This window comes from Notolepis coatsorum, assembly GCF_963971535.1.
Source record: "Notolepis coatsorum genome assembly, chromosome: 10".
Taxonomy (NCBI): domain Eukaryota; kingdom Metazoa; phylum Chordata; class Actinopteri; order Aulopiformes; family Paralepididae; genus Notolepis; species Notolepis coatsorum.
In genome coordinates this window covers 27414963-27442732 of record NC_140174.1, presented here as the reverse complement: position 1 = coordinate 27442732, position 27770 = coordinate 27414963, and the positions used below count along the sequence as shown (strand labels likewise).

At 45.8% G+C, this 27770-nt stretch overlaps 1 protein-coding gene across 1 annotated transcript in view; it reads right to left on the bottom strand.

Moving 5' to 3' along the window:
- slc39a11 (solute carrier family 39, member 11) overlaps positions 1-27770 on the bottom strand; it is a 318449-nt gene that overhangs the window by 16669 nt on the left and 274010 nt on the right. Inside the window, exon 7 of the mRNA XM_084322684.1 lies at positions 12541-12610. Within this exon, the coding sequence (XP_084178810.1) occupies positions 12541-12610 (70 nt within the window). The remainder of the gene's footprint in view (positions 1-12540; positions 12611-27770) is intronic.

Genomic DNA, 27770 nt, shown 5'->3' with positions numbered 1-27770 from the left:
ACGTTAGTTTAGGTTTGTGTTAACGTTAGATAATGTACAAAATAAACGTTTTCCGCTGCTATAGACGTCGCTCTTTTATTTTGAAACCCCCCAGAAAGGAAGTCATTATATTTGCTTTAGTGACCGTCCGGTTCTGTGTTAGCTCCGGTTAGCTCCGTGCAGTAGTTAGTATTATATTATCAATACCAGCCATTGGATTACTGTTTTCAAATTGGGGAGGCTTTTAATCGTCAAGGTAAGAGGATTTTAAGTCATGGTATCTGTTACAAAGGGTCAGATTAAACCGAATATATATATTTATTGCTTGAGATATATTGTATAATATTTGTATATCGTCTGATAGCCCTTGTATATTCTTTGTATATATACACGGAATATCCCTTTACCTAGGTACAGGCCAGACCATAATATTCGTTCTCCTATTGGACAGCGACCCCTAGGCGCCAACGGCCATACCCCCAATGGCAAGTTCAAAGCTACCGCTAAGACATGTCTCAACATGTCCAGGTTTGCGCAGTAATACGAGACAGAACTGAGGTTGGCACTAGATTATTCACCTTACGTATAAATACGTCGCAGGTGGATACAGCAGCACTTAGCCTAAAACCTGTTGACCCAAAACGTTGAAGCCTTCACCACGATACAACGTGCCGTGAAGTGGGCCCTTTTTGCCCCTAAATAGAGCCTTGAGAACCGCGTGCGAATTGATAGCTAAAGTGTCAGAGTTTAACGCTGTATCGTCGAGTTCGACTTATTCTATTGTAAAGTAATAGTCTATTATTTATAGTGTATCGTGCGGCTACCGTTCTACAGTGACCAGCATTACCACCGGTTCGTCGTACCGAGCTAGTGCACTTATCCAGGCTGGGCGGCCTAAACTCGTGCCGCCATCCGAGGAGTCCTAGACGAGAACCGTTGGATATGTACACCGGAGAACCTACACCGGCGAATGCAGAGCCTTTTCCGGCTGGATTATATTGCTTTGGTACTGTGGCTGCTGGAGCAGAGAACAGTCTACCCCACTGCTGTGTGGGATCTACCCTGTGAGGAGCACCGTCGAGCCCGCCTCTAGGACCCACAGAGGCTGGCTAGCTTTCATCCATGCTGTCTTGCATACCGGAGTATAGCTGTTGCTTTGTCTACGGACCAAAGGATTATTGCACTGTCTCCTGTATCTGGAGTCTCTTTATTCCTCGTTGATCCAGACTTTGCTCCCGACCATTCCTCTCCCCTGCTGGCTTACAACCGGAGGGAACCCCCTTAGTATCTCCAGCTGACTACGAGTGTGCCTTATGTAATTCGTATGCTACAGGTGGTGTCAATTATACCCATCTTAATATGCTCATGGACTTACGCTCTTGACCTACTTAAGTGTTCTTCGCCATATAAGCGCAATTCATAATTCTCAATATTGTAACCTATTGTTGCTGCTCTAATAATAAATACTTCTAAATATAACTTTCTTTGTTAAGCCGTATTCTTGTGTGGGTGTTCACCAGATATACCGTGTACTGTATGGCCAGTGATTAAAGTACATAACTAAGTAGTGGTTTAATGATACCATACTCTCAATACAGTCAGGGAATTGTACCCCTCAGTTACAGTATCCATAAACTTCAATCGGTTCGGATCCTTTGAATGAATGAGAATATCAACAAACACGGCTTCACATTGAAATCACTGACTGCGCCCAGAGACGAGTGGTTAGGCAAACATTTTTTCGAGTATATTTGCTTAGAAAACGTAATTGTCTAATTCAATTATTTTGTATTTCTCCATGTGGTAAATACACAGGTCACAACATGTTTACAGGAACGTTTTGGAGTTGTATTTGGATTGTATTTCGTGACTGTAGGACTCTGTAGGGAACGTCAGGTTATTGCACCGCCCCACTTCCAGTGATGAAGCTAAGCTAACGGAGCTACTGTTCCCAAAGCTAAATGCACACACAGAGACAAAAAAGGTATGTATCTTCTTGTCTAACTCCAGGGAAGATGTTAAATAAGCTAATTTCCCAAAATGTTGGAGTTTTCCTTTAAAGCTTGAGATTCTCCCCTCTGTTGCAGAGTTTAAAATCTTGATCTCCAACCTTTGTTGATAAGTGTTTTAATTGATTTGTTATCCTTGCTCTTTGCCTCCTCTTGTTGTCTCTTTGTTATGATTTTATATGCTGTGTGATTTTATATGCTTTTGTTGGCTCATTTCTACACTCGACGTGACTGTAAATGAGGGAAACCTCAGTTCACCACAGATTCCTTCAAATTTCTCGGCACTCACATAAGCAATAACCTCAAATGGAAAACCAACACAGACCACATACACAAAAAAGCAAATCAAAGACTCTTCTTCCTCCGCCAGCTTAAGAAATACAGAGTCAATAAACATCTCTTGCTCCGTTTCTACCAGGCCATTAGGGATGCCCCGATCGATCGGCCACCGATCGTTATCGGCCGATACTCAGTATAAATATGCAATCTGTGAATTCCGATAATTAGTCATATTCGCCGATAGCGGAAACCGATCAAGCGAAGCTCTCACTCGCTGTCTGTCTCAGACACACACGACCTGCAAACTGCCGCTGCTCCTCCTCCCTAGCCCCGCCCGCCCCCGTGTAGAGTTTGTAAACAAAGAGGTGCGGCTCCTCTGCTCGAGTCTGTAGTGCACTGCATTCGACCTGCGCTAACGTTAGCTACCTAGCTATCGTTACTGTTTAAACAAAATTACCCAGTCAACTATTCACGTTTAGTAGGCATTGTCTAACGGTATTTAGCCGGCTAGCTACCGATAGCTCCTGATATCAACAAATGATCCAAGTCTAGTAGTTCATGTTCATACCTCAGTTAGCTTGCGTTAGCTGACGTTCGTTTACTGTTCAAAACGAAATGTCCCATTGAACTAAAGTTCTGTCTTAACGTCATCTAGCCGGCTAGCAGTAGCTACAGATAGCTCTTGATATCAATGTCTTATAACATTGATTTAATGCGTATTCGAGCTGAGGGCTTGCTGAATGTGAAATGACCAAAGCACTTAACGTTACCAATGGGGTCCCGCTGCAGCGCCGGAGAATCCTTTTTAGAGCTGGGCTACTAGAGTACACACAGACAGTGGAGCTGTTTGCAGATAGTGAGCATTTTGACTTGTTGCGTGGTGGCGATGTCTCGCAGTCGCAGATAATACAAGTACAAGTCTAATTATATAATATATATATTTTATAAAAAAAAAATAATAATTTATATAAAATAAGTTTTAATTTCTTTTTAATCAAAAACAATCGGTATCGGATCGGTATCGGCCGATATGGCTCACGACGATCGGTGATCGGTATCGGTGGCAAAAAACGTGATCGGGGCATCCCTACAGGCCATTATACAAAGCATCCTCACCTTCTCCATAACTGTTTGGTACAGCAATCTGGACACTCACTCAAAAACAAACTACAAAGAATCATCAATAAATCCTCAAAAATAATCTGCACCCCCCTCCCTTCTCTCGAATCACTCCACCGCCAAATCACAATCAGGAGAGCCAGAAAAATCATCTCCGACCCCACTCACCCAGCACACCACATCTTCCAGCTGCTGCCCTCCGGGAGGCGCTACAGATCCCTGACCACCAAAACATCCCGGTTCAAAAACAGCTTCTTCCCCACTGCCATACGGACACTGAACTCCCTGTTGCACCCCCCCCCCCCCCCCTCCCTGTAGTACCCCCCCGCAACCCCCCTTACCTCTGCTGACATGGACATGGACAACTCTGAACTGTATCTATGTAATTGTGTTTTCTTTTATGTACGCTGTAAGTGATGTTATATGTTCTATGTTTTATGTTGGAACTGCTATGCTATGCACTGAAACCAAATTCCACCAGCCTGGCTGGGTGGTCATTAAAGAAATTGAATTGAATTGAGGTTTGAAATTCAATTAAATGAGGAACGGGCAGATGAGCTCTCGTTCTCTCAAGCGTTGGGGTGAGCGGCACGGCCTTCCATTCCCAGTTATGTGCTCACCAGGCCCGGCTGGAGGTGGGGGGGCTGACGGGACCAGGGCCTGTGCAGCTGTAGAGCAGGACCAGCGAGACACAGAACACCTGCTCCACGAATACAAGCAGTACCTTCCCTCTGACATGCTCCTGCAGAGCTGGACCAGCGAGACAGAGAACACACGCTCCACGAATACAAGCAGTACCAATTAAAATTAGTACATTTGATGCTCCGTCCTCCTCCGTGAGGCATAAATGAAGATCAGTGCCCCTTCAGAGAATCTTGTTTATCAAGTTATATATTTGAATTTGTGAGCCGTGGCAATACACGTAGTGGTGACCGGAGTGCCGGATGTCCCGCGATGATGTCGGGGAGTTCGCGACCACCTCTGCGCCACCCCCTATCTCCCTGTCTCCGGCTGTCCCTGAGCAACGACCGGAGTGTTGAATGTCCCGTGACTAAGACGGGGAGGACGTGACCCTCTTTGCGCCGCCCCTGTGCCTCAAATAGATCCGCTATCAACTCTATCTTTAATCTTTCAAAATGTTCAGTTGCTATCGCTATTAGCTCTATCTTTAATTTTTCAAAATGTACAGTTGCTATTGCATGCACTCATCTGTGTTTCACCACACACATGAGTGCATGCTTACCAACTGTCCGTCTGCAACACTACTATCACCAACATCTAAGAAGGGAGATCCCCCCTTGAATGGCCCTTCTAAGGTTTCTCTCCTCCACACTGCCTGTGGAGCTTTTTTCCCTATTGTTAGGTTTTAGTGAGTTTTTCCTTACCTTCGCGTGGGGTATGTCTGGGAGTGCTTGCATTCTTTCATTTATTTGCATTCATCTAAAAATGTTTGGACCTTATGGTGTTCTTGTTCTGTTCTTGACTTATTGTTATGTTTTCTTCTTGACTTGTTTAAAGAAGACCTGTACGGCCCATGGGGACATTAACGTGTGTTGTCGGGCCCTATAAATAAATTTGATTTGATTTGATTTGATTTGATCTCCCTAAACAGGGCTGTGTGCCCTGCATTTTCACAGAATCACGGTTTCCTACTAATTCACTTGTTATCTGTGTTCTACAGAGAAAGCAAAATATGCACATGTATAAATAAAGCCCTAGAGTTGGACGTGGATCAAAAGGAGAGGGGAGCGGGGGGAACTGAGAGAGTGAGTAAGTGAGAGAGAGAGAGAGAGAGAGAGAGAGAGAGAGAGAGTAAGAGAGAGAGAGGGAGCAAGACAGAGAATGTGCTGAGTTGATTACATGCAGTACCAAGTATCACCACTGGATGTCAGCAGATCACAGGGAGCTGATAACTGTTCAGCACTGATCTGTCCAACATTCCCCCATACTGTAGCACAACAGGTTGTGCCTAAAGTCCGCACTTGCACAGCAAGCAACACATCACAAGAAACACATGGAAAGTATATGGAAACAGACGTCGGTCAGGGGAGTTAAAAGTAAATCTATTGCAATTCTGGACAAAAGCTTAGTCACAATATAAAAGATGCATGAACATACAATCTCACATACTCTGTAAAGCCTATGTTGCAGGTTACATACATTTAGCTGCACTTACTAACAAGGAAATCCCAATAACTAACGTTAGTTACTCGTATTACAATAATAGTTTTAACCACTTTCTTTGCGCTCATTATGCTAATTTGATAGACATGTTGTTCTAGAGTCTGAAGTTTGGACAACCTTTCTTTATACTCTTATTTAAAGGCATACGGAGTAGTTTCAGCCACTAGATGTCACTAGAGCACCTCCAAAACAATGTGGCGTTGACATAGGAAATGCTGTACCATCGAACTAAGTTCCGATCAAACTGTCAAACTAGGCATTGCAGATCATATGACTCAAGATCCAGCGATATCACATCATCATCATCATTTATTTATTTATTTATTCGTACATGGAATTACCACAGTCCAACAGTACATATTAACACATCCACCGCCAATCCCGTTGTACAGCGTGTTTGCCGGCCATGCGATATTGAGATCATATTTAATTTTTTCGCCATGGCATTCATAATTCCGCCACCCAGCCTCTGGTGATACAGTGGGACCCTGCACAATAGTGCAACGCCTCAATACCGCCGCCTGGTGGATGATCGGGCGAGTTACAACCGGAAGTGGCCATCGGTGCATCTGGGAAATCCGTCCGGCAGTCACATATCGTTGCGGGACTACAGACAAACACTGGCGTGCATATGGATCGCTGCCATAACTTAATAATCAATATGATTTGGGCATTTATTGCGCCATACAAACCGGAGAAAAGGATCTAGTAGATCAACGTCAAATAAGTGGGATCTTTTTCCTCCAGTCTCATCGGCGAACGGTAAGAGGACAGTAACGTTACTTTCAGCTTGATTGTTTATTCTTTTCACTGCAAACCGATCTGATCAATATATCACCCATACTACATAAAGCATTTACTGACGATCACGGAATTATAAATGACCCCCCCCCCCTTTCATCCGCGCATGATGAATCATAACGTATAGGATCATATACAGTTGAATTTTTTAATATAGTGTGTATCGGGAATAAACGGCAGTTGATAATCTATATGCGTTTATGCCTATAACTCACGTTCTATGAATTACTGCAGAAAACGATAAAAACATACTTATATTCTAGAAGGTATTTTTGGAAGAATATATGAATGAAAAAGTATAACGTTCCTACATCCTGAACGATAGTTATATACTCGTATTGGCAATCGCGTCTCGCTCTTCGCCATATTGAGATATACCTCATCTCCAGTACCTACTGTACTACATGAATGAAAACAAAGCACCCTTGCACTTGACCAGGCCCCGCCCCAGTGACCTCCTATAAGTCACCAGGCGTGGTCATACTCGCCCTTCCTCTTTTTCGTTTTCCATCATGGACGTGCTTTGCATCCTGTGATGAAATGCAGAGAGAAAATTGATTGATGTTGGTTTTTGCCGGAGATTTGCCAGCCGCTGGAATCTTCTCTGCATGTTCCAACGGCGCGTCGGGCCTGTCCTGGGGTTTCCTCGTCTTTTGACAGCAGATCGAGGGACGTCACGCGATGTTTAGCTATCGGGCTAACTCGCGTCCAGGTAGGATCTGCGCCACTAGGCATAACAATGCTGGCGTTGGTGATGCTGCCCGAGTTGTCCCGGGAGACAACCAAGTTGTGTATTGGCACAAGGGGCAGGATATCTGGGTAAACGTTGTTTTCCCGGTTATCCTGGAGCGCGCGGCTAACGCTATGCTATATGCTGGGTTACTGTTTCTGTTTTTGATTCCCCGCTGAGGGCTGTCTTTCTAAAAGGTCTTCCCTCCTCTTAACCATTCATGCTGACGGTCAATCGGTGTCTACTGTTGGGAGTATTTACGGGGGCTTGTTTTACCTTTTTCATGGGTGAATGGGCTGAGGCCTGGGGCTGGTGTGCTTTTTGTGAATATTATGAATGGTATGCGGGACTGGTGTTCTCTGGTCCGCATCCCCTTAACGTTGTGTGTATGGGCTAGCCCATTCTACAGTGTATTGGTGGTGTTTTTAGTTCATTTATTCATTAACCCCTTCATGGGTGCACACCACAGTGGAGGTTGCTGGTTGCAACCACCACTGGTGCTCCGTGTTTATGAAGCAGGTGGCATCAGTACTTTGCCTCTGGCATGTTGAAATAGTGCCCCCCCCGGCCGACACCATGAGGTGAGTCGGCCCGGCGGGTGGCTGGTGGGCTGTTAAGCCTATACCGCCACGGTATAGAATTAGCAGCGATTAGTAACTTTGTTCGAATTGCTGTTTTTTTCTGTCAAAAATGGTGTCTGGTGGCGGGGCCATGAGGGCCAGCCGACGTCGAAACATCGCGCAACGTTTTTGACGTTATTAGCTTTGACCTAGCCGCAAGCTATAACCGCAGGGAGGGCTAGGATGCTGTCAACGCTTGTTTACAAACATCTTGGTTGGATTAGTCTCCCTTTGAGGGGGTGAGAAGTTAAAAATAATTTTCCCCTCCTCAGGGCTCCCCTCTCCGCAGAGGATCTTTGGTCTTCCGCTGGAGCGCGGGCAGTATTTGACCTAGGCCCCACACCGCGCAGCCAGAGGTGAGAGCACGGCCTCGCCAGCGGCTGTGGCGAGGCCCTCGACCAGCGGCCATGTTTCCCCCGCCTGAGGTACCCTGGGCTCAATGTAAACAGGTGTCCACAAGGCCGCCTTCGCCAGGCCGGGTATCACGTTGGTGCCTCCCACTCCCGCAAGATCGGCAGTGGTCTGGCAGGCGCGCGTGATTTGGGTGGTAGTAATATCACTGCAGGGCTACGGTGTGTAGGAACCCATGGGGGCCTCACACCTTGCATGTCCAGCTGCAGAACAACTCCTCAGCATGTTCTGGAGGGGTGTTCAGTGGGGGAGCTTTTGTCACCTAGTATGATGTCAGCTTCCCCCGTATCAAACCGGCCCTTTCTGTCGGGGTCCCCCCTTGGGTGCGATTGCCTCGTGGGTAGTGTCAGGGTCCGATGTCCCGACTCCACGGAACGCTCTGCTCGCATGGTTAGCGGGTCCAGGGTTGGCTACGCACAGCGGGTGGGACCGGGCCGCCTATCTACAGTTCCTAGCGGACCTGCGCCAAATGGCGGCGGGTGCGTTTGGGAGTATCATCACATATGGCTACAGCAGTACCATATGTCGAGGTGGATGGAGAGAACGCTGAGGCGGGGACTTGTATTTACACAACCCCACCCGTTTTCAGGTTTGGTACAGACCCTATTGTCAGGGTCACCAGCAGTGACAGCTCTGGTCAACGAGATCCAATCTCTGTGGGCGAAGCAAGCCATCGTCGTGGCGTTTTCCTCCCGGTATTCTCTGGTGCCCGAGAAATCGGGAGGGGGGGGGGTTGTCAGACCCATGCTGGACCTGTCCCATGGGAAGGTTCAGCATTTTGGACCGTCTCCTACCTGTTGAACACTGTCAGGTGGGGGCCTGGTTCTCCTCCATAGACCTGTAGGATGCGTATTCGCATCCCCGATCTTCCATCCTAGGGCTTACCTACGCTTCCTTTGCAGGGTTTAGCGTATGAGTACCAGAGGCTGCCGTTCGGCTTTTCTCTGGCTCCCCGCATCTTCACCAAGTGCGTGGAGGCCGCACTGGGGCCTCTGTGTCGTCAGGGGTTACGAAATGTATTCTGCCCTGACGACGTTCTGGTCCTTGGCGGTCAATGTGGATCATCAGGTCTCATACCAGGCAGGTGGTGGAATTCCTCACCAGCCTGGGGTTTGCTGTAGACTGGAAGTAGAGTACTCCTCTTCCCAGTCAACGGGTGGAGTACTATGGGCATCCCTCTCAGAGCATGTTATCGACACGCTCGGGAGGTTCCGTCCTAGGACGGTTACGGCGCTGTCGGTGATGCGCCTGCTCGGTATGATGGCATCTGCTCATTCCGTTGTCCCTCTTGGCCTCCTCTTCACCTCATGAGGAGGATACGGAGGTGGTTTACCAGTATGGAAATAGACCCGGTGAGAGGCAAGTGGAAGCGGCTAAGGTTCCCGTGTCAGTACTGGGGGACCTCGCCCTCTGGGGCAGTAGGCTGTCACACATCACGGTTTTCACAGACGCCTCCCTCACTGGGGACGCGTCGGGCCAACGCAGTAGGGAGCAGCTGGCAAGACCATGCTGCCCGGTCTGCGCTATGTTCAATGTGTTGGTATTGAAGGCGGTCCTTCTGGTCCTCAAACGGTGTTTTGATCAGGACGGACAATACGACGTCAGCGTCGTATATCGACAGACAGGGAGGAGTACAGGTCAGTTGTTGGTGCGGATACGTCGGGAGCGCAGGACCTTGGTTCTGTTCGCGCCGGTCTGGGGCACAGCTGTGTGGTTCCCGGTCCTGATCCAGCTTTTGTTAACCCCGCCGTGGCCTGTTCCTTGGTCGTCAGGCGCACGGGTCTCTGTGTCAGTTCCCTGTGCTGGGCCAGCCTCTGATGGTTTGGCTGGTGAGAGGGTGAGTCTGGAGAGGATGGACCCTTCTGTGGTCGACACCATCCGGAACGCGCATGCTCCCTCCACTATCGCGGGTTACGCGGGTAGGTGGCGTATTTTCCAAGAGTGGTGTAAGGTGGGGGGCTGGGAACCGGTGACCTGCCTCCTGGACGCTGTCCTTTTCCTTCCGTCAGTCTATTTTGGATAGACTGTCGGCTTCGACGATGAGGGTATATGCCGCGGCTATATCCACTTGTCATGGGGGGTTTTGAGGGCATTACGTTGTTCAGCCACCCTCTTGTGAAGCGTTTCCTGCTTGGCACTCGGCGCCTTAAGCCGGTGGAACGTTCTGTCTCCGAGTTGGGACCTCCAACTGGTCCTCGGCCGTTTGTCCGAGGCCCCGTTTGAGCCTCTTGAGCAGGCGTATTTGGAACAGCTGTCTTCAAGACTGCATTCCTGCTGGCCATCACCTCCGCTAAGCGCGTGGGTGAGCTCTGTGCTCTCTTGGTGCTTGTCTATTCGTGTCAATAGCGGTGCGACTCTGAGGCCTAATCCAGTCTTCGTGCCAAAAAATATCCGGAGCTCTTTTCGCTCCAGGGATATTGTGGTTCAGGCGTTTCATCCGCCTCCTCACGCTGGTGAGTTAGAGGCGAGCCTTCACCTGTCGTGTCCAGTCCGGGCTTTGGGGGTTTACCTCAGCCGGACTCAGGACCTCAGGGCTACCGATCTGCTCTTTGTTTGTTACGGTGGCTCTCGCGCTGGTAAGGCACTGTCGAAACAGCGCCTGTCACATTGGTTGTGTGAGGGCATTGCCCTTTGCTACACGTTGGCTGGGCTGGCCCCTTGTTAGGGGGGGCCTCGGTGGAGGACATCTGTGCTGCGGCCTCCTGGTCCTCCCCGGGTCCCTTCGTTAGGTTTTACCTCATGGACATGACTGGGGGTTCTGTCTCCCAGGCGGTTCTGAGGTCTGGGACCTCCCCTGCGTCTCGCCCTTCGGTGGGTTAGCAGGGATGTGTGGGTGTGTGTCACGAGGGTGATGTGTCACACGTGGTCCCGCCTGTGCTGTGCGTTTTAGGGGTTTCTAGTTTCCTCTTTTTCGCACTTGGGTGGAGTTGACTGCCGCCCCCTCTTCGGGACTCCCCTCCCCCCTGGTGGTAGGGCTTGCGGGTCCACAGGGGGTACATTTGTCGGGCCTTGCGTCTGCTCTGCCCCATATCTCAATATGGCGAAGAGCGAGACGCGATTGCCAGTACGAGTATATAACGATAGGTTATGTATATAACCTAGTTATATGAGTACTGGCTGAGCGTCTCGCTCTTAGGGCGCCCTGAGGTCCCTTGAGGGGTTTTTATCCTGATGGAAAACTTTTCCATAGGAAGGGCGAGTATGACCACGCCTGGTGACTTATAGGAGGTCACTGGGGCGGGGCCTGGTCAAGTGCAAGGGTGCTTTGTTTTCGTTCATGTAGTACAGTAGGTACTGGAGATGAGGTATATCTCAATATGGCGAAGAGCGAGACGCACAGCCAGTACTCATATAACTAGGTTATATACATAACCTATCGATAATTGATGTTGAATGGGCCATAGTAATGTCAATTTAGCAATACAATTTAAAAAGTTATAGCCCTGCAAAGAAGGTGAACATCTCCATAGGCTTAGAGTGGTGGCAGTGAGCCTACATTGATGGATATAACCGTGGCAGGGAATGTGTTAATATAATCCACCAAATTCCATCATCAAACATCACATCAAACGTAACACAAAACAATTTTCCAGAAACATATTTTAGGTTCAGCTTTAGGAAGAAAAATAAAATAAAGTTGACAAGCAAACAAGCTGCCATTTTATTTTTTTAAACGGGAACCAGGGACTGCACTCTAGCAACGCGCTTATCCAGTCAGGTGCATTCCATGTGGGGAAATGGGCAGTATGGAGGGGATACATGCACTTAATATAACACATACAGTAACATGCACCCCTACACTCAGTCACGGTCCCTGCGATCCACAGACACTGGTCAGCTCTGCATTCCCAGAACCAGACTGCAGACCTTTTGGGACAGAACTTTCAGCATGGCAGCTCCCACCCTCTGGAACTCCCTCCCCGCAGAACTCTGCAACGCCCCAACTCTGGACTTGTTAAAAAAAAACTCCTCAAAACCCACCTCTTCAACTTGACCTTTAACCCCTAATTTACCACTTTGTATGTTGTGTCACACACACACACACACATTTCGCGATAGTTGTTGTTCTCATTCACATTTAAAATCTAGTTAATGTGTTTGCCCATAGCAAGCTATGTGCCATGATAGCAGCATCATAATATGAGGCATGACAGCAGGATGTGTGTGTGTGTGTGTGTGTGTGTGTGTGTGTGTGTGTGCATCTGTATCTGTGAAACCTAATTTCTCGCTGGTAATCTATTGTGCAAGAGCTTCTGGGGAAGATACAAGTTTAATCAGTAGGTCTTAGCCTCCATTTCCCGTAATGTTGCAATGACTTGTCACAGATAGTAAATTCATCAGCTCTTGCTTCTCTGTGTGTATCTTTCTTTGTCTACGTGTGTGTTTGCCTCGCTCTTGGTCTTCTTACCTGGCGCTCTCAAAGGTAGCGGATGGGGTCTTTCCGATGGCACCGAATCCTACTCCCACCGCTAAGCCCTCTGCAGAACACACACACACACACACACACACACACACACACACACACACACACACACACACACACACACACACACACACACACACACACACACACACACACACACACACACACACACACACACACACACACAGCGTGCAATGAGAACCAACAGATCAAAATATCTGAAAAGAGATGAAGAGAGATCATTTAATTTAGTGAAAGAGAGAGAGAGAGGCAATACAGCACAAAGACAGAGAACTGAGGCCTGGACTGAGCTCAGAGTGACTTCACATGTACATCGTAGATCTGAATAAAAGATACAAATACCTCTGCATAAAAGGCAGACAATCTTCAGAGATCAACAGACAAACTGCAACTACAGTACCACAATTGTGCCTAAACAGCCACTGGGAATCTGTACTCGCTGGCAGGTACAAATCCAAGTTTCAAGTTTCTTTATTAGTTGTCATACAGAAATACAGAATACCTTTGCATGAAATGCTTCTTTCTGTTTTGCTCCTGAGAGTGTGCTAGATAAAATAACAAGATAGTATAAAATAGTATAATATAAGTATAAAATAGAAAGTCAAGTACGTAAACAAGTGTAAACAAAACAAAAATGTTCAATATACATATATACACAGTATATGTACAGTCTATACAATGCAGATACAGTACAATGTAGAAATGGTGAGGTATAGCTTAGCTTGTGGTGCCACCTTGTGGTGGTGAGGTGCAATGAGGTGCATGAGATTGATGCCAATAAATATAAAGTGTGTTAGTGTCTAAAGTGGGTAAAGTGGGTGCTACAGTGTGTTGTTTATTTAAAGTGAGTGTGTGCATGTGGATGTGTGTGCTGTGGTGTATTTGATGGTCTGTTATTGTTCATTGTTCATTGAGCATCCTGATGGCCTGGGGATAGAAGCTTCTTCTGAGTCTCTCTGTGCTTGCCATGAGACTCCGGTATCGCTTGCCTGACTGCAACAGTTCAAAGAGGCAGTTGTTTCGGTGGCTGGGGTCTTTGATTATTCTCTTAGCCTTACCCATGCAGCACTTGTTGTAAATGTCTTGGAGAGTGGGAAGCCCCCCTCCAATTGTGCGTTCGGTGGAACGGGCCACTCTCTGTAGTCTGCTACGGTCTTGTGCAGTGCTATTCCCAAACCAGGAGGTGATATTGCCAGTCAGGATCCTCTCTATTGTGCATGAGTAGAAGTTCTTGAGGATCTTCTGACTCACTTTGAACTTCCTTAGGCGCCTAAGGAAGTAGAGGCGTTGTCGTGCCTTCTTGATAACACTGTCAATGTGTGTGGTCCATGTCAAGTCCTCGGATATGTGGATTCCGAGGTACTTAAAACTGTTCACTCTCTCAACTGGTGCCCCGATCTCTCTTTCTCTGTCTTTCTCCATATCCCTTCCCTCTCTCTCTCTCTCTCTCTCTCTCTCTCTGTCTTTCTCCATCTCATTTCCCTCTCTCTCTCTCCATCTCCTTTCCCCCTCTCTCACCCCTCTCTCCTCTCACATCCATTCTGTCTCATCTGCTCCTCCTGTCATGCATACTTAAAACACACTGGATTGAAACCAAAAGTGAAAAGTGTGTGTGTGTGTGTGTGTGTGTGTGCATGTCTGTGCGCGCGTCCACAGCCGCAGGCACTTCTCTCTCTCTCCATCTAATTTCCCTCTCTCACCCCCCCCCCCTCTCTCCATCACATTTCCCTCTCTCTCTCTCTCTGTCTTTCTCCATCTCATTTCCCTCTCTCTCACTCATCTCTCTCTCTTTCTACATCTCCTTTCCCTCTCACCGCCCCCCTCTCTCTCTCTCTCAATATCATTTCCCTCTCTCTTTCTCTGTCTTTCTCAATCTCCTTTTCCTATCTCACCCCTCTATCTCTGTCTTTTTCCATCTCTGTAGGAGCCATTTCACTTGATTTAATAGTTTTGACTAAATGCCGCCCCCACTGGTCGCCTTGAAAAATGGCACCATGGTCCTCTATTAATTAGGCGTCAGCTGTGTTTGGAAGCGCGCCAGAAGAGATAAAGATTTTCAACCGCTCGCTCACTCCACACACACAGCACAGATTGAACGAAAGATTGAATGAAATCATTTTGAGTTTATTTGAACCCCTTTGCTCCGCCTGTTTGTTTTGAAACCTTTTAGTTCATGTCTGGAGCCTGTTATTGTTTCGTTGTTTGCCCCCATTATTATTTGAAACTTTTACACAACTCTTTCCATAAAATCAACCGGTTCGAATCCATCAAGACGCAACAATCAACAACATCAAACAGTGAGTAACAAGACAGCCGAAGTCAAAGTGTTGTGAGCGCGTTCAAGACGTATCCTGGCGTAGATAGGAAAATTGCCTCTCTTTCACCCATTTCCCTCTCTCTCACCCCTCTCTCTCTCTCTCCATCTCCTTTCCCCCCTCTCTCACTTTCTCGATCTCATTTCCCTCTCGCACCCCTATCTCTCTCTCTCTCTCTCTCTCTCTCTCTCTCTTTCTCCATCTAATTTCCCTCTCACCCCCCCTCTATCTCTCTCTGTCTTTCTCCATCTCATTTCCCTCTCTCTCTCACTCCTCTCTCTCTCTTTATCCATCTCATTTCCCTCTCTCTCAACTCTCTCTCTCTCCATCTAATTTCCCCCCCTTTCTCTCTCTCTCTCTCTCTCTCTCTCTCTCTCTCTCTCTCTCTCTGTCTTTCTCCATCTCCTTTCCCTCTCTCACCCCTCTATATCTGTCTTTCTCCATCTCATTTCCCTCTCTCTCACTCAAAATTATCTCTCTTTCTACATCTCCTTTCCCTCTCACCTCTCTCTCTCTCTGTCTTTCTCAATCTCATTTCCCCCTCTCTCTCTCTCTCTCTCCATCTCCTTTCCCTCTCTCTCACCCCTCTCTCCTCTCACATCCATTCTGTCTCATCTGCTCCTCCTGTGACGCATACTTAAAACACTGGATTGAAACCAAAAGTGAAAAGCTCAAAGGACACTCTGTGTGTGTGTGTGCATGTGTGTGTGTGTGCATGTGCATGTCTGTGTGCGCGTCCGCAGCCAGTGTGGACTTGGGGCCACAGGCACTTGTACATTCTCTGCAGCTAAAAAAAACACAGAACAAATCTCCAGGTAATTATATCTTATTCCGGGGCTGACAAGCTGTCATGGCCACTTACACCATTAGCTGCCTTATTGATGAGCATTCTAAAACCAGCTCATTGTTATTCTCAGGGTCGGGCCCTAATTAGCCCAATCAGGAGAACACGTCAACAAAGAGCAGCTCTGTGAGGGGAGAGGATAATACGCAAGGACAGGTTGCAAGGGTTGTTTTAATTTCCCACATTGATACCCTAACGAGGACACAATCTTAGATCTGTCTCTCTCCTCCAAATCACCAAAACATCACTCATGTCAGTAACTTAAATACTTATATAATGTAGCTAAACACAGTTATGTGTTTACTGTAGCTACGTTAGATACGTATTTAAATCCATCTTTGTTATTGTGCATTTGTGCATGCGGGTCACTTCAGGAACATGTGGTGAACAGCCAAACCAAAAGATCTGACCTGAGCACCAAGGCTTGCAGTGTGAACGTAGCCACAGTTAGCCAACAGTCTAATTGGTTGTAAACGTTGTTCCATCAGGAGAAACGGTTGTTTATATCCAGTATACTCGTTATTGGATCGTTATTTCTTTTATTCGCTATTTCTTTTATGCGCTACGAGGGCCATTTCATGTATGCACAAGGAAGGACAATAATGATGATCTAGTGTTGATTTCAGGAAGATTCGATAATCAGCCGAAAAATGACAACGTGTTTTGTGTATTCCACTAAAGGGCTATTATCGCGTCTTTCTCTGGAATGACTAGAAATCACCAAAACTACTCGTATTCAAAACGGTATAAAACGGAGATGTACAGATGAAAAAACAATCTGTTTTGTACATGTTGACTGCAAGCAACTCACTGATAGCCATAATTCGCAAATCTCCTAGTCCTCCCATTGATTAAAGCGGTGGCGCTCTAGCGCCCTCTCACGCACTTAAGCGGTGGCGTCCAATGAGTTAACACATTCCCGGCCATTGGGGGCCGTCTAATCTCACTCTATAAGGCCAGCATTTCAAAACAGACTTGCATTGTGTGTGAGGCTGTTTGTAGAGCTAAATCTATACTTTATAGTATTGCTATCTGTCCATTCTCATTGTCAATTGAGACCATAAACCGTCCCTTCAAAATGGCTTAAAGAAATAATTTTTTCATCAATACGTTCTCATTTTATAGCCTCGTGAATATAAGCGTTATATGGGGTTTGGTCTAGTATATTTCCTGGAAGGCGAGATACAGGGCGCTAAGCTAATAACATTAAATTGAACAGCGTTTCGGCACTACAGAAGCTAGAGCTAAAACTCAAAATGCATATTGTCGGTATTCATGGTCCACCACGAATGCATGAAAGGGGGGGGGGCGGGGGACGTCGTTTCTGATTATTGATTACCAATAACTGCGTTAGCCTCAGTAGCCACATTCGCTGATCGCCTGGTTGGCTATGATAACAAGGCCTGATCAGCATGTCATTTACGTGAAAAAAATCTTACCGTGGGCCAGTTGGATCACCAAAAGGATTTCCGAGTTATCGATCGCCATCTGGTAGATCGATATGTCCATTGGCTGATGATATATTCCTTTACTGCATAGTGAATTCGGCGTTGCAAAATGTATTCCAAGCTACAGGCTACACGTATAGATTCCAGCTAACAGTAAACTCCATTCAAAGTAAAAAAAAAAAAAAGAAAGCACCGTTCTGCCACAGGGAACACTGCATTATCGAGACAGCGCCCCTACGAGGATCTGGCCGGTAATGCACTCTTCAGAATTCCAAGAGTGGGGTAAATCTGCAGTGCCGCTTGGTGACATTGAGTAGGTTATTAAAATGGAATAAAAGCCAAAACAACCTTGCCACGGACATGTCCGTGGTTGGCCCTCTACCGTTGGATCCGAAACACGGACATGTCCGTGGTTGGCCGGGAACCAGTTAAACACAAGCTACATGTTAAACACAAGCTACATGGTAAACACAAGCTACACGGTAAACACAAGCTACATGTAAACACAAGCTACATGGTAAACACAAGCTACATGCTAAACACAAGCTACATGGTAAACACATGCTACATATTCACAAGCAAGGGGATCTCTGTGAGGCCAGCTCAACAGTGGGTTACAGTAGGCTTTCTGCTTCTGGTTCACCTCCATGTTTACCTTTCAAAACGTCTCAAAGTTGTCTAAAAGAATTATCCCGAGGGAACTTTGTATTTATTTCCTGAAGGAACAACGTTTCGGGAAGTACACTTATTTTCCATTCGTTTCTCTGTGTGAAGCCCCAGAGAGAGGTCTCCTTCATCATCTCTCAAAAGTGGAGAAAAACAACTTCCAAAACCGACGCACAGAGATTAAACTGTGGTCTGACTCTGGTGAAGATGTTTAAAAAGTGAAAACAAATGCCTGTAATGTCATTCTACGTAACCTGCTTTTGTTTGTAGCTGCTTCCCAAAAAAAAAAAAAAAGAGAGAGAGCTCCCTGAGGGGAATCAGCCTCCCACCTGATGAACCCTCTATCATAATCTAACAACTATTCCCTCTCATGACACAACAAGCTGATTCTAATCAAGCTCTCGCCAGGCCATTACGGGGCGGTCACGGTGGCCATTACAGTGCAAAGTACCCAACACTGTCACCAGTGGCACCCTCTGCATCCATCTCAATCTGCCAGAAACCATCTGAACTGCCGCAGGGAGGTGGTGGGTCATTGCAATCCCTATCTGTGTTGTAATACCATCATCTGTCTCTGAGTAAGATGTGAGATGCCTTTAATATTTACTGTTGCATTTGGCAACGTGTCTAAAGCAACAGACACTGTGGAACAAGTCAACTCACCAACACACAGATGTTTGGGAGCTGAGCTGGGGCCTGGGGGTGAACTGAAGGACATAGAGGTAATGCCTAATCTATACTTAGAGTTGTGATTGGCCGCTGCCCTGGGCTGGGCTGGGCCGTGTACCTGACGTACTTCCGTATTTACCATTTATCATCTCGGGGGCTTGGTCGGAAATATAGCCATTTGTACAACACATTGCAGCACAGCCACCTATTGGTTTGGCGGGGGTACTGCAACCCACGCATTTAACTGACGTGGAAGTAGATCTAGTTCCCACGCGCAAGATATCGGACAACCGATGTTTGAAGCATATCTCGGCCTTAAATCACCAGACATACGACACACAGGGGACAGAGAGTGAAAGAGAGGCCATCTGAATTGGCTGTCTGAAAGGAGTTGAAATACCGTCCCCGTCTGTGGGGCTCGGGGGGCTTTGAGACGTTGAGGATAACTATGTCTCTCTGTCACTAATAATCAAGCTGGGCAGGAGGGCTGGGAGACAACTAAAGCTTTCTTGACGTTCTCTCTGTAGAGGAAGAGAGATGCTTTAGGTTTTGTGTGTGTGTTAGAGAGAGAGAGATAGAGAGAGAGAGATAGGGAGAGAGCGAGACATAGAGAGAGAGGGATAGAGGGAGAGAGAGAGGGAGGGAGAGAGAGAGAGAGAGGGAGAGAGAGAGAGGGAGGGAGAAAGAGAGAGGGAGGGAGAAAGAGAGATAGCTTTCCAGTGAAAGCTTGGGGCCATCTTATACCTTATACACTGTACTTAAAGGGGAACTATCTTATAAACGGCCTTTTCCAGTGTTTAGCACTCATTTTGGCGCATTCATCTAGTTTACATGTCACGAGATTATCCCCCACTGAACTAAGCCATTCTGAAACGTACGCGTACCTCTGAGGTGTAAGAATTCTCATCTGCATAATAACGCCCCCTCTATGTTTGTAGCCACAGCGCACACTCAACCATTATGTATTGCAGTACGCAAGCAAATGCGTGGAATTGAAGTTAAACAGTGAGTTAGCATTGGGTTAGCATTTAAAAACGTTATGAGCAAAACGGGCAAGATATGTTCAGTTGTGCTGTTCCTGACTGCCAAGCAGCGAATACGTTCTTGCATTCATTTCTTAATGATATCGTGCTCCACAAGCAATGGGCCAAGTCCGTTTTTGGATTTTTGCAAAGACGAAGGACTTTATAATGCTGCAGTGATTTCCTGGCTGTTGCTAAATAAGGGAGCTAGCCTGTACCAAGTCCTCGAGACCGAAAGAAAGTATCGAATCAGTAAGTACATACAGTACGTCGTAATTAGTTAATTAGCAGTAGGACCTCGTTCATTCATCCGTTTGTGTCAATAGTGTATTAACGGTACTCTTCCGGTGTGTGTGTGCGTGCATTTCATGTGGGAGTTGTTAAATAATTACTAAATTAAGACACAGCACATAGGCCACGTAGCAATTCTCCATAACACTGCAGGAGACACATAAATAGGCCTACATTCCTCTACACAGCACACACCACCACCCCCCCCCCCCCCCCCCCCCCCCTCACTCTCGCTCTCTCAACACACACAACATGACTACACACTGACTACTGCCGCATCTGGCAATAGCTCCAGACCAGATCCATCCATTTGCATCCACTTAAGTCCTTTGGTGAGAGATCTCACCAGATTAGCCCAGATCAAATAATTCAACTCATTGTCACAAAATGCCACAAGTCACTAATATACGACTAGCCAAGGGATTATAAGACCCCGGTCAGGTAATGGTCACATACCACAGTCTCCATCAATCACAGATCGTTATCGATAAAAGACACACAGACACACACACGCAAATATATGCACTCATGCACGGCAGACATACAGGCTGGCCAATACACAAGACGTGCACTCAGGACAGAGACCACATACACACTGGACTATTGGGTGACTAATAAAACACTAGGATAAGGAAGGAGAGGGGTACTTCTTCTCTGCTTCACGGACTGGACGGACTGACAGGACTCCGCGGACGAGACTACTGGACTGACGGGACACTGACTTGACTGTTTTTTCTTTTCTACACGACCGGCCGGTTGTACCAACTTGATTTCAATTGTACCTTGCTTATTCACTTTTTATAATAAATACCGTCAAAAGTGTTTAATCTCTTTTATCTTTAAATATCTTATTACAACTTTCACGTATCCGAGTCTAAAACGTGACAGAGTTGAAGCTGAGCCATTGGCCATTGATTCACTGTCGGGGTTATATTTATTATGGACAGAAGTTGTCAAATTAATGTTTAACGGTAGCGTTTCTGCGTTTTGCGATTTTCCTCTTTCTTATACAGTAGGAAGGGGGAAGGACACTATATCGTGGGTGTTCCTATGACTTGTATTCAGCTTACAGCTTCTAAACTTATTTCGTTTTACAATGTCAAAGCCTGTTAAATATAATCAAAACGTTCCCGCATTTGTCCGCTTTATCATTTTATGACAGAAATCTGATAGTGTATGCGCGTTCATGCGAGGGGGAGTCGGATTCTGGCAGGGAGTCCGAATTCAGCACAACACCGGCCAAGGCATTATTTGTCGCCGAGTTGAGAGCTCCCCAGAGTCCAGACTACAGCTGGGCGATCGCCTACAATGGCGATTGCCTAGAGTGAACTATTGAATATGTTGGATTCTAGTATTTTCAAACAGGCTGGATGTAACGTTGGTTGGTGACTGTCACTCAAAGCGATTTGCGAGTATGGGCGGAGCCCAGCCAAAAACAGCTTGGAATCTTGAAGTGGAAAAATGCTGCTTTAGAGTACTTGATTAGAAATACAAAAAAAAAAATCTGAAAAAAACCTTACAGATGTGTTCCATAGACTCACAGGAATTGTGTACAATTGCCCAAATAGTGAAAGAAATAGTAAAACAGTTCCTTTAAATAAATAGGTACTTTGATTTTTTTTTTTTTTTTTTTTTTTTTACAGCCAATGGCTTTTCTTTATAATAATAATAATACATTTTCTTTTATTACAATATTTTTATTGGGTTTTACAGTACACAAGTCGGGTTTTCATTGCCGTCAATTATTTTTAGTTCCTTTTCTCGACAAGTGTACACAAGTATACCCACATACCCCTCCCCTTTTCTCTCTCTTAGCATCTTTAAGTCCACTTTTACTGTTATCATATAGAAATAATACATACATTCAATGGTACCTCCAGTAAGATAACTCGTACATAGATCCGCTCTCCCCCCCCCCCGGGGTCAACTGACCACGGGAGAGAGCGGGGGGACTCATCCTATAGAAGCCCTCCTATATCTTCCCTTCTCAGATATTCATTAAATGGTTTCCATATATCCTCGTAAACCTCTATTTTGTTCCTGAGGAAATATGTTATTCTCTCCATTGACATGCATTGTGCCATGTTCTTAATCCAAGCACCGATTGTGGGTGCGTAAAATTTCTTCCAATTGAAAGCTATTGTTCTTTTTGCCTGCAGTATAGCAAAGTCAATACACTTGTATTGTTTGGTTCTCAGGTTGAGATTTACTGGGTATCATTTTGGCGTCTAATGGGATATTCACTAACAAGACATCTTTGATTTTATTCACCACCTCCCCCCAGAACTTCTTGATTTTGTCACATTCCCAAATACAGTGTATAAAAGTTCCCCGAGCCTCGGTACATTTAAAGCAACTGTCTGGTGTATTGCTGTTATATTTATTCAGTTTGACAGGGGTTATATAAGTCTGCATCAGCCATTTGTATTGAAGTATTTTTTGTATATTTTTTTTATTTATCTTTTCCCCCCTCCTTTTTCCTCTGCCAATTCCCAATCCCCTTCCTGGTCGCTGCGCACCTACCCCCCAGTCGGTCTGGGAGAGTGGAGGCTATCACGTGCTTCCTCCGACACACGTGTAGCCAATCAACCGCTTTTCACCTGGCAGCGCGGACTCTCACTGAGAGGGTGTAACGTGTGGAAGGATCACACTACCCCCCTTAGATCCTTTCCTCGCTGAGCAGGCGCCCCGACCGAACTGTAGGAGTCGCTGTTTACAACGACCAGGACGCGTCTATTCTTATCCTAACCCATGTTTGCTTCCGCGTTCGCGTTTTGCGCTCTGATTGGCCACTGACGTACGCTAGTTTTGCCCCCCCTGGTATGAGCGTAGAAATAATGCGTGGACACTTTGAAATGGGTATCACAGTAGTAAGTCCTACTGTAAAACGCGACATATTAGCATGACATCTGAATGCGTGGACACTTTGAAATGGTTATCACAGTAGTAAGTCCTACTGTAGAACATGACATATTAGCATGACATCTGATTTATTAATGCCAATACTAAAGATTAGGGACAAACGCAATTGGCACAAGTGTAAATCATGGATTAGTCACTCAGTTTTAACATCCGACTTAGCTCACCTCGTTCGTCTGCTGCCTGTAAATCCTATGGTCACAAGTTCAAATAACTCTTGGTTAAATTTTTTACGATTAATTTATTTATCCACTCTGGTTGGATGGTGTGTATGTATATGTATGTATTGTGCTGTATAATGACAATACATTTGAATCGAATCTCATTTTGAAATCGCTACGCTGCCTATGGACACGACAGTGGCAGCCAGCTTCGGAGGTGATTGCATTGCACCATGGTGATCCACTCAACAGGTAGCGATTTCAAAATCAGATTCGATTCAAATGTATTGTCATTATACAGCACAATACATACATATACATACACACCATCCAACCAGAGTGGATACATTTATTAAACGTAAAAAAGAAAAAAACTTGAACCAAGAGTGATTTGAACTTGTGACCATAGGATCCACAGGCAGCAGACGAACGAGGCGAGCTAAGTCGGATGTTAAAACTGAGTGACTAATCCATGATTTACACTTGTGCCAATTGCGTTTGTCCCTAATCTTTAGTATTGACATTAATAAATCAGATGTCATGCTAATATGTCATGTTCTACAGTAGGACTTACTACTGTGATACCCATTTAAAAGTGTCCACGCATTATTTCTACGCTCATACCGGGGGGAGGGGGGGCAAAACTAGCGTACGTCAGTGGCCAATCAGAGCGCAAAACGCAAACGTGGAAGCAAACATGGGTTAGGATAAGAATAGACGCGACCAGGACCCACCCACCAGCTTTCCCACCCCTAACACTGCCAATTGTGTTAGTATGAATGACCAGCCAAGCTGGTAGCAATGCCGAGAGCTGGGCTCGAACCCAGCGTCTCCTGCATTGGTGGCGAGCGCCTTGTCCACTACACCACCTAGCCGCCCGTATTGAAGTAGTTTAGTAGTAGGCTGTTTGTGTCTGAGCCCGTTCCAGTCCTAGTTTGAGATCTCCTCTCCCAAGTCCAGCCTCCATGCCTCCAGTCTAGGTATTGACGTCTCATCTGAGCCAGATACAAGCCAGTTATAGAACAGTGATATCAAGCCTTTGCTATTGCAGTTCTTGATGATAATTGTTTCTAAAGATGAAAGTGTAGGAATTACCAGTGAATGGTTTTGCAGAGAGGAAATTAAACTTCTCAATTGCAAGTATTTAAAAAAGTGCTTCCTTGAGATGCTGTATTTTATTGATAGTTCCTCAAAAGACATCAAGACCCCCTCTTTGTAAAGGTCAGATATTTTACTTATTCCTTCTTTTGTCCATAGTTTGAATCCAGCATCCAGTTCGTTAAATTATCAGGCTTCAAAATTAACTGGCCCAAATCGGCTTGTTGGCCTCTTAATGAGTTGGCCAAAGCGGTGCAACTACCGGCTGATATCCCCAAAGTTGAACACTTTAAGTACTTGGGCATAGAGATTTTTCCCACACTAAATATAACTTCAATGGTACATATAATAAAATACACCACGATCTAAATATATGGTCAAGCCTTCCTAACTCCTTACAGGCCCGAGCATCCATAATCAAAATGAACATACTACCTAGGATACATTTTGTTAGCTCAATGCTCCTCCTGCCTCCTCCAATAGACCACTGGTGCAAGACACAAACTATGATATCTAAATGTATTTGTAATAACAAACGCCCAATAATCAAAGTAACTACAGTACCACTCAACGAACGTAGGAAACAGGATGGGGGCTTGGCAATCCCCGACTTTAAGTTGTACTTCTCGCTGAGACCCCTGATAAGCTGGTTTGACCCTGAAATTGCTGTGTCTTGGCGCTCCTTAGAAGCAGCAGGGGGATGTAGTATACTCCACTATCCCTATATCAAAATACCAATTACGATATGGACCGATCATTTCCCACGTAATTCAAACATGGCGGAACGTTCAGAGGTCTTGTGCTGTCAAATGTCCATGGCACCCCGACTCTCCAATTTTTCATAACCAGCAACTACTTCTTGGGCACAAACCTGTTAATATTCCTCAATGGGAGAGGAGGGGAGTTCATACTCGAGTTTTATGATCTACCCGGCGAATCATTCTTCCTCTACTTGCAACTAAGGTCGGCGCTCAAGGCTAATGGCCGTGGGCTCAAGCGTTGCTCCCACACCCTTTTGTCTGGCTTATCGGAGACAGGACAACCTCAAGAGGGTTTGTCTCAGATTTGTATACACTCTTAATCAAATCCACATATAAAAACGTATCATTAGATACAATCTGGCGAGGGGACATCCCAGAATTAGACTCCGAGTTTGACTGGGATGATGTTTGGACAAATGTTACATTAGCCTCCCGCAACCCTAATCACCAGCAAATACATTTTAATTATATTCATAGGACATATCTCACACCTAGGAAGCTGTTTGCTATGGGACTGGTGACCGACTCTCTGTGCACTTTGTGCTCTCTGAGGGCCACTGGCACTCTCTGAGGGCCACTGTCAGGTGAAAAGAAGCGGCTGGCAACACCACATGTATCAGAGGAGGAGAAAAAAAATAGAAGGCCCTTGCAGCTCTTTGGCTTAAAAAACAAAACAAGAACAATGTTGTCCTTTCTCCTTATCGCTCCCCCTCTCCTCACCTTCTGTCACCGCTCCTCTCCACTCCTTTTCTCGCTCTAAATACATACTCTGTCTCTCTCTCTGTCTCTCTCTCTGTCTCTCTCTCTCTCTCTCTCTCTCTCTCTCTCTCTCTCTCTCTCTCTCTCTCTCTCTCTCCTTTTCAATTATCGCGAAGCCCATTCAAAACGAACGTTATTGTTGATGATAAGTGATTTCAGTGTGAAAGGCAGCAGCGCTACTGATACGAATGGTAAATGGACTGCGTTTATACAGCTTGCCTCACAATCACACACCGACGGCGGAGGCCGTTAAGTGTCTTTGTTCAAGGGCACCTGGACACGCTGCCCAGGAGGAGCCGGAATGTTCTGTCATCTAATAATATATTCCATTACCTTTCCTATCTGTATCGAAGAAAAAATTTTGGTATTGTGACAACACTATAACATACAAAAGCAGCTCGACAACCGATATCCTTTGCGTCTAGTAGGCATGGGCCAATGTGTGATTTTGGTGGTATGTGCTATTGCACAGATGTTTGTCCCTTAGTATGCACAGTACACGCACGCACACACAGTCTGAATGTGTGTAAGAGAGCAGAAGGACCCCCTAACAGCTAGCTTTCGACAGACATCCATCAGTCATAGCGACAAGGCCTAATGGGAAAAGAGGGTCATCAATCTGCTCACTTTGACACAATGTCAAAACACTCCTGTCCTAGACCTGACTGGGCTGTCACCCCCTCAGTCATCCGACAAATCAAGTCATTACGAGGATGACGTGCAGATACTTAAAGACAGGGGCCGCTGACGTAGATCAACGACGACATACAGTAAGCACTTGATGTGCACTGTATCTATATCTACATGTTCATACCCAGACTGTGGGGTGCACCCACAGATGAGATGGAGGGAGGAGAAATATGTTGTTAACTCATGTAGTTCATGATTGTTTCCTCATATAGTTCTATGATTGTTGCCTCATATAGTTATATTATTGTTCCCTCATGTAGTTATATGGTTGTTCCTACTAGTCTAGTGGATGTTGTACTCTCATATAGTTCTTTATGGTTGTTTCTACTAGTCTAGTGGACTGCTGGATACATTCTCTCATATAGTTCTTTATGGTTGTTTCTACTAGTCTAGTGGACTGCTGGATACATTCTCTCATATAGTTCTTTATGGTTGTTTCTACTAGTCTAGTGGACTGCTGGAGATGTTGTTCTCTCATATAGTTCTTTATGGTTGTTTCTACTAGTCTAGTAGTCAAGAAGGTGGTGATGGGGAAGGTGGATGGAAAGAGAGGAAGTGGAAGACCAAGAAGAGGCTGGGTAGACAACGTTTGAAATTGGAGCGGAGTGAGGGGCGGAGTCACGGAGTTGGAGAGAAGAAGTGGGGACAGAATGGGTTGGAGAGTGATAGGCAACCTTCGGAACGAAGAAGCCACCTGATGATGAGTGGACTGCTGGAGACATTGTTCTCTCATATAGTTATTTATGGTTGTTCCTACTACTATGTTTTTACACAATGGATATATAAAGGAATCTGAATCTGAATCACATGACACGGCCTCAGGGCTCCAGTCAGCACATGACATCAGGGCAGGCCTCCAGTCAGCACATGACATGGCCTCAGGCCGCTTTGTGTTCGGGTCTGTGTTGAAATGGAATACATTGCCTGAGGGTCCCTGTCTGCGCTTGTCATTTCCCCCTTCTCACCCTTGCTGGCAGTCTGTGTGATGAGTGCGTGGGAGTGTGAGGCGAGCGGCACGATATTCATATCGTGTCTGTCTTCATATAAACTGATGCCTTCTGTGACTTCTGTCTTCATCTGGTCCCAAAATGTGATATGGGTGAACATGGATTCGGAGAGTCGGCTTGTGGAAAAGGAGCAGCTCTTGCTGAAATGTACTTAAGTACTAAAAAGTTCAAAAAAAAATTTATTGCAAGGGATAGACCAGGGGTCTCAAACTCATTCCATCGTGGGCCAAGTTTTCATTTTAACTACTGTACACATTGCACCAGGTGAGTTAGTTGAAGAGGTGAGCCAATTAGTGAAATCATCAGCTGGTGTTTAGGCAAGGCTGGAATGAAACCAAGATACACTCACAAAAAGACCAATCAGCATGGGTATGGGCGGGTACATTTTACATTGATGGGGATTTGATTGGCTGTTTTTAAATAAAGTGCGGCCGCAAAATGTATAAGTTAATAACGTTAACGTTAGTTCGGCCAGAGAAACAAATACTAATTAAAATAGTTGGACCTGCGAGATTTGTACTTTGTAGGTCTGCTTTGCACGCCA